Source organism: Mercurialis annua, linkage group LG7 (genome assembly GCF_937616625.2).
Source record: "Mercurialis annua linkage group LG7, ddMerAnnu1.2, whole genome shotgun sequence".
Taxonomy (NCBI): Eukaryota; Viridiplantae; Streptophyta; class Magnoliopsida; order Malpighiales; family Euphorbiaceae; genus Mercurialis; species Mercurialis annua.
Window position 1 is genome coordinate 13,395,666 of NC_065576.1, and position 12,270 is coordinate 13,407,935.

General features: G+C 40.9%; 2 protein-coding genes across 2 annotated transcripts; both read left to right on the top strand.

The window, feature by feature from the left end:
• The first annotated feature begins 310 nt into the window (after window positions 1-310).
• Window positions 311-3,851, top strand: LOC126656840 (uncharacterized). The gene is made up of 4 exons (XM_050351464.2): window positions 311-822; window positions 1,704-1,787; window positions 1,876-1,965; window positions 3,339-3,851. Exons 1-4 carry the CDS (start codon window positions 436-438, stop codon window positions 3,597-3,599), a joined length of 822 nt encoding a protein of 273 aa, XP_050207421.2. The 5' UTR covers window positions 311-435; the 3' UTR covers window positions 3,600-3,851.
• Window positions 3,852-9,007: 5,156 nt separating this feature from the next.
• On the top strand, window positions 9,008-11,759 carry LOC126656060 (uncharacterized). Its single transcript, XM_050350521.2, has 4 exons — window positions 9,008-9,097; window positions 9,188-10,112; window positions 10,199-10,482; window positions 10,558-11,759. The coding sequence occupies exons 2-4, from the start codon at window positions 10,013-10,015 to the stop codon at window positions 10,633-10,635; spliced, it is 462 nt and encodes a 153-aa protein (XP_050206478.1). The 5' UTR covers window positions 9,008-9,097; window positions 9,188-10,012; the 3' UTR covers window positions 10,636-11,759.
• The last annotated feature ends 511 nt before the right edge of the window (window positions 11,760-12,270 follow it).

The following is a 12,270-nucleotide window of genomic DNA, read 5'->3' on the forward strand; positions in this document are numbered from 1 at the left end:
AAATTAGTTTTAATTTGATTATGGTTTTTAATTAGTTTTTAAAAATAAAAGACTTATTTGTACTTTTTTGAATGAATATCTTTAAACTTAGTTAATTAAATGATTTCATCATTTAAATAAAAAAAATTGTGAAAAATTAAAAAATTAGGGTACAATTGAAACGAGAAAATATAAACTATGATAAAATTGACCAGTTGTTAACGTCAGAGTAGAATTGAAAAGAGGCTAAAAGGTCGGGGTTATTTGAGGCATTAGGCCTTTCAAATAAAACAATAGGGATTATTAAAAACAATAATTTTAAAAATTTAAAAAGAAATTACTGTTATTCGTAAAATGCTCCTGTCTCGTGTTGTTCTACTGTCACTTGAAACCCTAGAATTGAATTACATGATCTAAAATTGAAAAATTGAATCCAAAAAAAACCCTAATCAAAAAATGTTGAGAAGAAGATTAATTTGTTCACTTATTTCATCAACCTCAGCTCTCCAATCTACAATCAACCCAAAACCCATTTCACAGCTTCTTCACTCACTTACTCTGCAAAACCCTAATGAATTCAGCTCAATTAAAGCGTTTGGATTGATGGGTACTCGGAGTTACAGCTTGTTGGCTTTAAATGATCTGCGAGAGAAAATACCCAGAAAGCTTAAGACAAGGAAAGGACGTGGGATTGGTTCTGGCAAAGGAAAAACTGCAGGGAGAGGTCATAAAGGGCAGAAAGCTAGAGGCACTATGAAGTTTGGATTTGAAGGTGGCCAGACTCCGATGCGACGTCGTATGCCGAAGAGAGGGTTTAAGAACCCTTTTAGCCTCACTTTTCAGGTAATTGTGTTTGCTGCTTTGTGTTATACTTCTATTTTAGATTATCATGTTTTGGTGCAATGTGTTAATTGTAGTTAACCAAAGTGAACTGAATAAGGATCTTTTCGACATGGATGTTAGAATTAAGATGTAAAAGATTTTGTTTGAGGAAAATGTATTTAATTTTGCAGATTAAACATTAATCCAATATTAGTAGCATCCCGGCTAATAATCAAGGCATGAACTAAATATTTAAATTAGTGGAAACGGTGGGAGTGGCAGTGTGAATGTTGTAGTTTGATTCAATTATGGTCAAAATGACAATAGTATAATTTGGTTATGGATCTTTTTCTCAATACCTTTTTTGGCTCAGAAAATTCCAAGCTCCATCTACTTACCTGATACTCATAGTGACAGTATGACACGCATCTCGACTTCATTCACTAGCTGGTGTTACATTTCAATTTTATAGTAGAATAGAAATCTAAGCTTTCCGTCTGGACTAGCCAATACATGAGCGCTCACCTCACTGGTTGTTTGACGGCATTTAAAGAAAAGGAGTAGCTTCTTGCTGCTGATGTATGTTATATGCAATATATGAAGAAGATGGTACGGAATTAGACGTGTGAAAAACTAAAATGTATTTAAAGAAGGATGAGGGTGAAGAAAGCACTAGTGCAGACAATAAGGCTGTATGTAACTGTAGTTTAGTCACCTTAAATTGCTAAGATGTACAGAGCATAGCATTCAATTCATTCAATATTAGGAAAACTTAAAATAAAAGATGCGTTCTTTATATTGAAGACTTAATAGAGATTTTCCTGTTTAACCTTCTTATCGGTAGTCTTTAATCTATTCCACTACTTTCGGTTTGCTTTTTGATATCTGCTTGTACTTGGCAGCCAGTCGGGTTGGGGAAGATTGCTAAGCTCATAAATGAAGGGAAGATAGATTCGCACGAATTGATCACGATGAAAACTCTCAAGGTAAACAATCATCCTTCTATAATTTTCAAATGAATCACCTTCAACAGTGGCTTTTGGATTATGTTGATCTTTGCAGATTTTGTGATAGGATACTGGAGCCATAGGAAAACAGATAGAAAATGGAGTAAGATTGATGGGACGCGGTGCTGAACAAATTAAATGGCCTATTCATCTGGAGGTAAATATCATCTGACAATTTCTGCTTATGTTCAGTTAGATTTGTATTTTTGAATTCCACTTTTACTAGCTACAATCTAAGCTATCATTTGCGTGTTCTCATATCTAGAATTTATATAATCACATTTCCTACTGATTTGGGTAATGTTATTATTGTCATTGTGACGGTCCTATATATATATGGAAGTTACTGCTTCACTGCGTTGATACCCACTCACAGTAATAGCGATAATACTTCTTTATCTTTTGCGATAATGTTGCTTTGTATAGTTTCTACAAGATTTAATTTGTCGCAATTTTCTGATATTATTGATGGGTAAAGTTCTGTTCTCATCCTTAGATTCGTTTAGACAAGGAAGTAGTCAAATAAAACTCAAAGAATTTGGAAACTTAGAATTTTGTCTAGTATTTGCAATTTTAACACTCAAATGGTATTTCTGTGACTTCTATTCTATTCTATCTTTGATGAGCAAGTAGTAATTTAGGAGTCTTTTATTTTATTTAAAATATTATTTAGAAGTTCTAATTGGCTTAGGATTTTCTAGTTAGTATTAGTTTAATGTTCCTTGTTTAGGATTATTAATTTTAGTAGTATTGAGGTTTATTGTGAATCTATAAATACTAGTATATTTTGCTGCTTTATTTATATAAAGTTCGAGAATAATAAATTTTCTGCTTTATGATGCTATCTCAATTGTGTTGACTCAACTCATACAAACTCTAGGTGCAATTGCGTTGGAGTTTTTTTAGGTGCGATTGCTTAAAACCTATTAGGTGTTGATTCTTAAAACTTAAAAGAATCTTTTTAATCTTTTCTTTACTTTTTTCCTCATAATTCAGATCTGAAATCTCATGTTTAGTCGTAGATTTTAGCCTATCAAACCATTAGTTTCTGCAAGTTAACCCGCGCAGGATAGTTTTCCCAAGCTGTCCTATATTATCGATATACACTTAAAAACCTCTCTTTCATGACCTGTTTCTCATTTATGCATTTATGGGCAAGAAGATATATTTTCTTCCTTTTATTGGAAGTGTTGAAAATACAACATGAGTATACTAAAAAGGTTAACGTGCACATCTAGTAAAGATCGTATGTATATGATATGAGAAAGTGCTTCTGAAAATTACATCAAACTTATAGACACAATGTATGTGCTTCTTTGTTACTGATCTACATTTTGCTATATTTCTGTACTATGCTGTGTTTTTGTGATCCTTTCGACGTATTCTGCAGTAGCTTTTGATGCAAATTGCTAAAACAAAATCGGGTTGAAATTGATAAAACATTTCACTTGCAAGCTCTTAGGCTTGTAATTGTACTCAAATTTTTTTTGCATGTAAAGCAATCTTGTGCTTACAACTGGAAGTTTGTAGGTATCAAGAGTGACTGTAAGTGCGAAACAAGCAGTTGAAGCTGCCGGTGGGACTGTGAGACGAGTGCATTACAACGAGCTGGGTCTGCGGGCACTGCTGAAGCCGGAGTGGTTTGAAAAGAAGGGCAGATTATTGCCAAAAGCAGCCAGGCCTCCACCAAAGCTAAAAGATAAAGTTGATAGCATCGGCCGTTTGCCCGCTCCAACCAAACCCATTCCATTTTATGTTGAAGATAAAGAAGCAGCGTCTGCTCATACTTGAATATCAGACCAACCATTCTGTCGGAGATAACTTGTGTTTGGGTTATCTAGAACTGTATACGCAGATTTTGGCGGCTCTGCAAATTTTAGTCTCTGGCAAGTCTAACATATGCTCTCTTCCTTTTAACAAGGGCTCATGGACATTTTGGATTTTCTTTTTCAGGTGAATTTTTTTATGAGCTTCTAGAAAAATAATGGCTATCTTCTTCAATTTTCACTTATTCATCAATTTATTTTCCTCACGGTTGACAAAGGATTTTTTTTTTTTGGTTTTGAAAGAAGAAAAGAACCTTCATATTAGCGGGTTTTTGATATTTGCCGGTCTTGTGCCTCTTTTGGAATTAATTCCAAAAGAGTGCCTGCACCCACATGTTCCGCATTCTAGAATTGCGGAACATGTGGTGTTCCGCATTCCTAGAATGCGGAACTACTTAATCAGCTGATTAAATATTAATCAGCTGATTAAGCACGTTCCGCATTCTAGAAATGCGGAACGTGCTTCTCCCTAATGATTGGGAAGCAGTTTTGTCTCCCCAATCATTGGGGAGATGCAATGATTGGGCACTAAAGTGCCCAATCATTGTTGAACTTAAAAAGAAATAGTTTAAATATTATTCAAAAAAAATTAATAAATGCTATAAGCTAACAACAATTTTAAAATAACTTTATCAAACGATATAATAAGAAACAACTTTAACAAGCGATTTAAATACTTGTTTGATTTAACTAATGATTTTAACAAACGCTTATAAAATATAATAATTTTAACAAACAATTATAAAATACAAAATATAGTAAAAATACATCTACTAAAATACAAAAATCGATAAATGAACTAAAATATAAAATCTAATCCTGATATCTAGGATTCCTAGGTCTTTGTATCCTCAAACCGTGAGTCTCCCGTCGGTGCCTCGAGCTCTCTGTAATTGAGTGAAACTGTCTGGGTACCGGAGGGCCCTCGCTGTGGTCGTCGTCGTCCTCGTCTTGAGCTGAAAGCTCAACGTCTGCTCCTGGTGGCGCCATACCGGTCTCCTCATGTGTGGGCGGTAGGAGTCTAAAAGATGGAGGTGTGATATCGGGTCGTGAAAAAAGCTCGTCGTATGCCTCTGAACCGAGGTCCAGACTAAACAACCAAGACTCTGACAGTGAAAAGTGAAGTTGTGATGGATCCTGAGCCTGGTGAGTAGAAGATGGCTGTGAATGTGACGTCGACAGTTGATCATCCGGAGGCAGCGTGGGACGGTAACACTGATCTAAAGGAGTGAATTGCTGATCATCCGTAGAAACCGCAGGACGGTAATACTGATTTGATGCAGCAAACAGCGGTGGTGTGGCCTGATGGAACTGAGACGATGATGGTGTGGCCTGGTGGAACTGAGACGGCGGCGTTCCCAGAGGAGTCGTATATGTCGTCTGTCCATATGACGGCTCAAAAAACGGCATCGACGAAGGCGGGAACAGATACGATGATACCTGGGGTCCTTGAAACACAAAGTAGAAAACGTAATATTTAGATTATATAATTAAATACGAGGTTAGAAAAGCAATAAACTAATAAATGACCTGAAACCTGTGGCCATGGAGGCTGTGATGCAGAAGCGGACGTAGAACCGTAATACTGAGTCGGCCCATAGTACTCCCTCCGTCTGTCTGAAGTGGCTGTAGGATCGAAGTGGTAGTATACCGGTGGGGGGGATAGGGGCGTTCGGGCTCTGGCGAGGCTGGGGGACTCTAGGCTGCCGTCTACGCGCTACCCTGATGTGATCCAGATCGATCGTCAGGGGGAGGAAGAGGAGGAAGTACGTACGACGGAACTGTTGGCTCTTGTGGGGGCAGTGTGACGTCACGACGATCCTCTCCGTAAGCCAATTGGGAACTGCGTGCGGTAGTCCCAATCTTAGAAGCACGCGCGTCTCTTTGCAGGGCGATCATCTCGAAAGTATCGCGCTGTTTAAATCGAAAAAATAAACTGTTAGTGTATACATTAGTAAGACAAATTTAATAAAAAAATAAGTACGTACACTCTGTCCGGCCGCTGCGCCCTCTTGGGTAATCCAACGCCGGCTGCGGCTCCGGAACCACTCCATATACTCTGAATGGTAGTGAGGTGGATGCTGGAGCTGGTAGCCCTGAACAACGTAATTCGTTCTGTTGTTCCAAATCTGGACATAATCAGTGAGCAGTTCCTCGAAGTTGTAGTTCCCCTGATACTGAATGTTATGAAGGCGCCGATCCTACATGGCAGTTAGGGGAATAGGCTGCAGTAAGCCAAACTGCTGAAGAACTCTGTCCGGCTGGTGCCACTCGACGATGTGGAAGTAGATCAGTGGCACTCGGGCACGCCAAATATGTTACACTGTTAGGTAGATCTGGGGGATGGACTGGATAACGTCGTAGGAGTATGGCTGCCACACAATCTGCGTACGTAAACTAAAAAGTTAATTAACATTTATCCTTAAATTAGTTCAATTAAAAGAATAATAAAACTTACATCGTCGTAACGCAGCCTGTCCAATACAAGTCTGAAGTGACGAACAGAGTGTCTGGGAACCCGCCGTGTCCCCCGCTCCCGCTGTCTGGGACCCCCCCATCTGCAGACATTTTTAAATTATATTACAAGTACAGTGACCAAACCAAATAGAGATAACTTTAGACGAAAAATGTACCTGTCACAAAAGGTAACCCCCCCTTCCCTCCCGTGACGCTAAAGTCCGCCAAACAGGGATGCAATGGCCTAAGACGCTCGAAAGCCCAGAGCTGTAGAATCCACACAGCGCCCCCAATTTTGTGTCTGTTCGTCGAAGCTCTAGCGCAGAGGCATAGCTCGTGGTACAAGTAGGCTAGAACTGCCGATCCCTAGCTGATCTCGTGCAAACGACCTAAATTCGCCAGATGCGGTAGGATCCTCGCGCCCAAGTGGCCGCTGTTTAAATCCGGAAAGCAAAGACCCTGTAAAGCAGCCTAAAGATACGCTCGAACTGCATGGTCAATCTGCTCCTCTGTAGCACCCCTCGGCAAATCCTTCCACTCAGCGAACTGTTCAGACAACCAAGCAGTAGTAACCCACGAGGACCGAGGTGTACGGGGACGGTAAACCTCAAGCTGCCTCCCTAAAAGAGGAACAGATACAGTGCTCCAATCCTGGATACGAGGTCCGGTAACTGGCGTGACATCCACGGGGAGCCCTGTCAGGATGGCCACGTCCTGCAACGTGATAGTACACTCGCCCTCTGGAAACATAAATGTGTGTGTCTCCGGACTCCACCTCTCAATAAGAGCAGTGATCAGGCACAAGTTAACCGAAAACTGGCGCATCGCGATAAAACCAGACATGCCCGTCTGAATGACCCCTCCCTGATGCGAGAATGTATCTCGTGAAACGGAGTCACTCTGGCGCTCGATCGTGACCCTAGAGAAGACTCGTCGTCCTGAGAAACAATAACAATTTTATAAAAATTAGATGTAACAAAAACAATAAATCTGAACTATTGTGCCAAAAATAAAACATTATGTCACTTGGTTATTCCAAATAATCGAGGACCTGTGATTGTCTACATGGTAAGAACATCTGGCACCTGTGGCCCAGGAGTGTAGTAGTCGTGGCGTTCAGCCATAGCTGAACTAACAAAGACATAAAAACTCAACTTTATAATTATAAAAAATTACAATAACATTCATAAGAATACATTACAATAACATTCTTTAGAAAAATTAAATATGACATTCATAAGAAGAATATTTTACAATAACATTCATAAGAAGATTATCATTTAAAAAAATTACAATAACAGTCATAACTACTTCCAATTTATTACACAATAATGTGGAAGCTACTCATTTTGAATTGGATTGGTACAGTCATTTGCATTGTGACCCCTGTTACAACATCTGCTACACCAGTTAGGACTCTAATCTTCTCTGTATTTTTGATCCATCTCGTTTCTATAGCGCTGGTTGACCGGATGCCCCCTTTTTCTACGCCATTCAGGGTTTGGAATGAAGTGCGATTCGTCGGATTCTCTCAAGTATGTACGGGCACATAATACTTTAAATGGAGTGTTCCAGCAATATTGTAAAGCAAACTTGGTCTGATAATGCCAATGCACAAGTCATGAGGGTTCAGCTTCTCGTTCGCACAAACGGCCATAGCATGAGAGCAGGGCAACTTAAATTGCTGGAATTTACCGCATGTGCATTTCTTTTTCTGAAGGTTTATCGTATGAGTATTTCCTCCTCTCCAAGAGTGGTTCTTCCTAGTTTCCACTTTGCAAGTCATCGTAGAACGGTCGTATATCTGGCTGGTATGGAAACGGGCCTTGTCCCCCCTCTGTTTTTGTAGTTGGATGCATATTGGAGTGTAGTGAACGTGTAGTGAACGTTGGTGTCAATCAATGACTCATACGTCTTCCAACGCGTGTCGAATATTTTGACCAGCCTATCAAAAATTGCCTCAATCATTGATGTGATCGGAAGCCCCTCTTATATTCTTCAGTTTCAATGCGACCCTGAAGAATATAAGGGGGCTTCCGATCACATCAATGATTGAGGCAATTTTTGATAGGCTGGTCAAAATGTTCGACACGCGTTGGAAGACGTACGAGTCATTAATTGACAGCAACGTTCACGACACTCCAATATGCATACAACTACTGAAACAGAGGGGGGACAAGGCCCATTTCCATACCAGCAAGACATGCGACCGTTCTACGATGATTTGCAAAGTGGAAACTAGGAAGAACCACTCTAATGGGAGAGGAGGAAATACCCATACGGTAAACCTTCAGAAAAAGAAATGCACGTGCGGTAAATTCCAATAATTTAAGTTGCCCTGCTCTCATGCTATGGCCGTTTGTGCGAAGGAGAAGCTGAACCCTCATGACTTTGTGCATTGGCATTATCAGACCAAGTTTGCTATTCAATGCTGGAACACTCCATTGAAAGTATTACGTGCCCGTACATACTGGAGGGAGTCCGGGGAACCGCACTTCATTCCAAACCCTGAATGGCGTAGAAAAAGAGCGCGTCCGGTCAACCAGCGCTACAGGAACGAGATGGATCAAGAATACATGGAAGATCAGAGTCCTAACTGGTGTAGCAGATGTTATAACAGGGGGTCACAATGCAAATGATTGTACCAATCCGAGATGAGTAGCTTCCACATTATTGTGTAATAAATTGGAAGTAGTTATGACTGTTATTGTAATTATTTTGAATGATAATCTTTTTATAAATGTTATTGTAATGTATACTTCTTATGAAAGTCATATTTAATTTTTCTAATGAATGTCATTGTAATGTATTCTTATGAATGTTATTTTTTTGAATGGTTTATTATGAATGTTATTGTAATTTTTTATAATTATAAAATTGAATTTTTATGTCTTTGTTATTTCAGCTATGGCTGAACGCCACGACTACTACACTCCTGGGCCACAGGTGCCCGACGTTCTTACCATGCATGACGATCACAGGTCCTTGGTTATTTGGAATAACCAGGTAACATCATGTTTTGTTTTTGGCACAATACTTTAGATTTGCTGTTTTTGTTACAATCTAATTTCTATAAAATTGTTGTTTTTTATCAAGACGACGAGTCTTCTCTAGGGTCATGATCGAGCGCTAGAGTGAGACCGTTTCACGAGATACATTCTCGCATCAGGGATGGGGTCATTCAGACGGGCATGTCTGGTTTTATCGCGATGCGACATTTTCCGTTGACTTGTGCCTGATCACTGCTCTTGTTGAGAGGTGGAGACCGGAGACAAAACACATTTATGTTTCCAGAGGGCGAGTGTACTATCACGTTGTAGGACGTGGCCATCCTGACAGGTCTCCCCGTGAATGGACACCAGTTACCGGACCTCGTATCCGAGATTGGAGCACTGTATCTATTCCCCTTTTAGGGAGTCAGCTTGAGGTTAGCCGTCCCCGTACACCTCGGTCCTCGTAGGTCACTACTGCTTGGTTGTCAGTTCGCTGAGTGGAAGGTTTTGCCGGCGGGTGCTACAGAGTAGCAAATTGACCATGCAGTTCGAGCGTACCTTTGGGCTGCTTTACAGGGTCTTTGCTTTCCGGATTTAAACAGTGGCCACTTGGGCGTGAGGATTCTACCGCATCTGGCGGATTTAGGTCGTCTGCGCGAGATCAGCTGGGGATCGACAGTTCTAGCCTACTTGTATCACGAGATCTGCCTCAGGGCCACAGCTTCGGCGAACAGACACAACATTGGGGGCGCTGTGTGGATTCTACAGCTCTGGGCTTTCGAGCATCTTAGGCCATTGCGTCCCCGTTTGGCAGATTTTAGTGTCAGGGGGGGGGGGGTTACCTTTGGGTGACAGGTACATTTTTCGTATAAAGTTATCTATATTTGGATGTCACTGTACTTTTAATATAATTTAAAAATGTCTGCAGATGGGGGGGTCCCAGGCAGCGGGAGCAGGGGACACGGCGGGTTCCCAAACACTCTGTTCGTCACTTCAGACTTGTATTGGACGGGTTGCATTACGACGATGTAAGTTTTATTATTCTTTTAATTCAACTAATTTAAGGATAAATGTTAACTAACTTTTTAATTTACGTACGCGTATCGTGTGGCAGCCATACTCTTACAACGTTATCCACTCCATCTTCAGCAGTTCGGCTTACTGCAGCCTATTCCCCTAGCTGCCATGCAGGATCGGCGCTTTCATAATATCCAGTATCAGGGGAACTACAACTTCGAGGAACTGCTCACTGATTATGTCCAGATTTGGAACAACAGAGCGACTTACGTTGTTCAGGGTTACCAGCATCCACCTCACTACCATTCAGAGTATATGGAGTGGTTCCGAAGCCGCAGCCGACGTTGGATTACCCATGAGGGTGCAGCGGCCGGACAGAGTGTACGTACTTATTTTTTTTATTAAATTTGTCTTACTAATGTATACACTGACAATTTATTTTTTCGATTTAAACAGCGCGATATTTTCGAGATGATCACCCTGCAGAGAGATGCGCGTGCGTCTAGGATTAGGACTGCTGCACGCAGTTCCTAATTGGCTTACGGAGAGGTGCGCCGTGACGTCACACTGCCCCCACCAGAGCCAGCAGTTTTGACGTACGTACTACCTCCTCTTCCTCCCATGACGATTGATCTGGATCACATCAGGGTAGCGCGTAGACGGCAGCCTACAACCCCCTAGCCTCGCCAGCGCCCGGACACTCCTATCCCCCCCACCGGTCTACTACCACTTCGATCCTATAGCCACTTCAGACAGACGGAGGGAGTACTATGGGCCGACTCAGTACTACGGTTCCACCTCCGCTTCTGCATCACAGCCTCTGTGGCCACAGGTTCCATCATTTATTATTTTATTGCTTTTCTAACCTCGTATTTAATTATAGAATCTAAATGTTACGTTTTCTACTTTGTGTTTAAAGGACCTCTGGTATCATCGTATTAGGTCCCGCCTTCGTCGATGCCGTTTTTTGAGCCGTCATATGGACAAACGGCATATACGACTCCTCTGGGCACGCCGCCGTCTCAGTTTCACCAGGCCACACCACCGCCGTCTCAGTTCCATCAGGCCACACCACCGCCATTTGCTGCATCAGATCAGTATTACCTTCCCGCGCTATCTACGGATGATCAACAGTTCACTCCTTTAGGCAGTGTTACCGTCCCACACTTTCTCTGAATGATCAGCTGTCGACGTCACATTCGCGGCCATCTTCTCACCAGGCTCAGAAGCCATTACAACTTCATTTTTCATTGTCAGAGTCTTGGTTGTTCAGTCTGAAGCTCGGTTCAGAGGCATACGACGAGTTTTTTTAACGACCCGATATCACACCTCCGTCTTTTAGACTCCTACCGGCCACACAAAAGGAGACTGGTACTGCGCCACCAGAAGCAGACGTTGAGCTTTCAGCTCAAGACGAGGACGACAGCGAGGGCCCTCCTGTACCCAGACAGTTTCACTCAATTACAGACAACTCGCGGCACCGACGAGAGGCTCACGGTTTGAGGACACAGAGATCGAGGAATCCTATATATCAGGATTAGATTTCATATTTTTGTTCATTTATCGATTTTTGTATTATAGATTGTATTTTTACTATATTTTGTATTTTATAATCGTTTATTAAAATTATTATTTTCTTATAAGCGTTTGTTAAAATTATTAATTAAATCAAACAAGTATTTAAATCGCTTGTTAAAGTCGTTTCTTAATATATCGTTTGATAAAATTATTTTAAAATTGTTGTTAGTTTATATCGTTTATTAATTTTTTTTAATAATATTTAAACTATTTTTTTTTTAAAATTCAGCAATGATTGGGCAATTTAGTGTCCAATCATTACATCTCCTCATTGGTTGGGGAAACAAAACTGCTCCTCAATCAATCATCTGGGAGAAGCACGTTCCGCATTCCTAGAATGCGGAACGTGCTTAATCAGCTGGTTATTAATTTATCAGCTGATTAACTTGTTCCGCATTCTAGGAATGCGAAACACCACTTGTTCCGTATTTCTAGAATGCAGAACAAGTGGGTCCAGACACTCTTTTTGAATTAATTCCAAAAGAGGCACAGGATTGGAAATTTGGGTGCCTCAAATATCAAAAACCTCGTTGACAGACTTGGCATAGTTAGTAGTCATTACATTGTGCCATTGGCCCTTTTTGTCATGCA

What these genes read in the sequence shown, in the direction of transcription:
- LOC126656840 (XM_050351464.2), top strand. Translation starts at nt 436, where the DNA reads ATGTTGAGAAGAAGATTAATTTGTTCACTTATTTCATCAACCTCAGCT. An exon ending in CTTTTAGCCTCACTTTTCAG is followed by an intron (nt 823 to 1,703) that starts GTAATTGTGTTT and finishes TGTACTTGGCAG; the next exon opens with CCAGTCGGGTTGGGGAAGAT. An exon ending in TCACGATGAAAACTCTCAAG is followed by an intron (nt 1,788 to 1,875) that starts GTAAACAATCAT and finishes ATTTTGTGATAG; the next exon opens with GATACTGGAGCCATAGGAAA.
- LOC126656060 (XM_050350521.2), top strand. Translation starts at nt 10,013, where the DNA reads ATGGGGGGGTCCCAGGCAGCGGGAGCAGGGGACACGGCGGGTTCCCAA. An exon ending in ACGGGTTGCATTACGACGAT is followed by an intron (nt 10,113 to 10,198) that starts GTAAGTTTTATT and finishes ATCGTGTGGCAG; the next exon opens with CCATACTCTTACAACGTTAT. An exon ending in GTGCAGCGGCCGGACAGAGT is followed by an intron (nt 10,483 to 10,557) that starts GTACGTACTTAT and finishes CGATTTAAACAG; the next exon opens with CGCGATATTTTCGAGATGAT.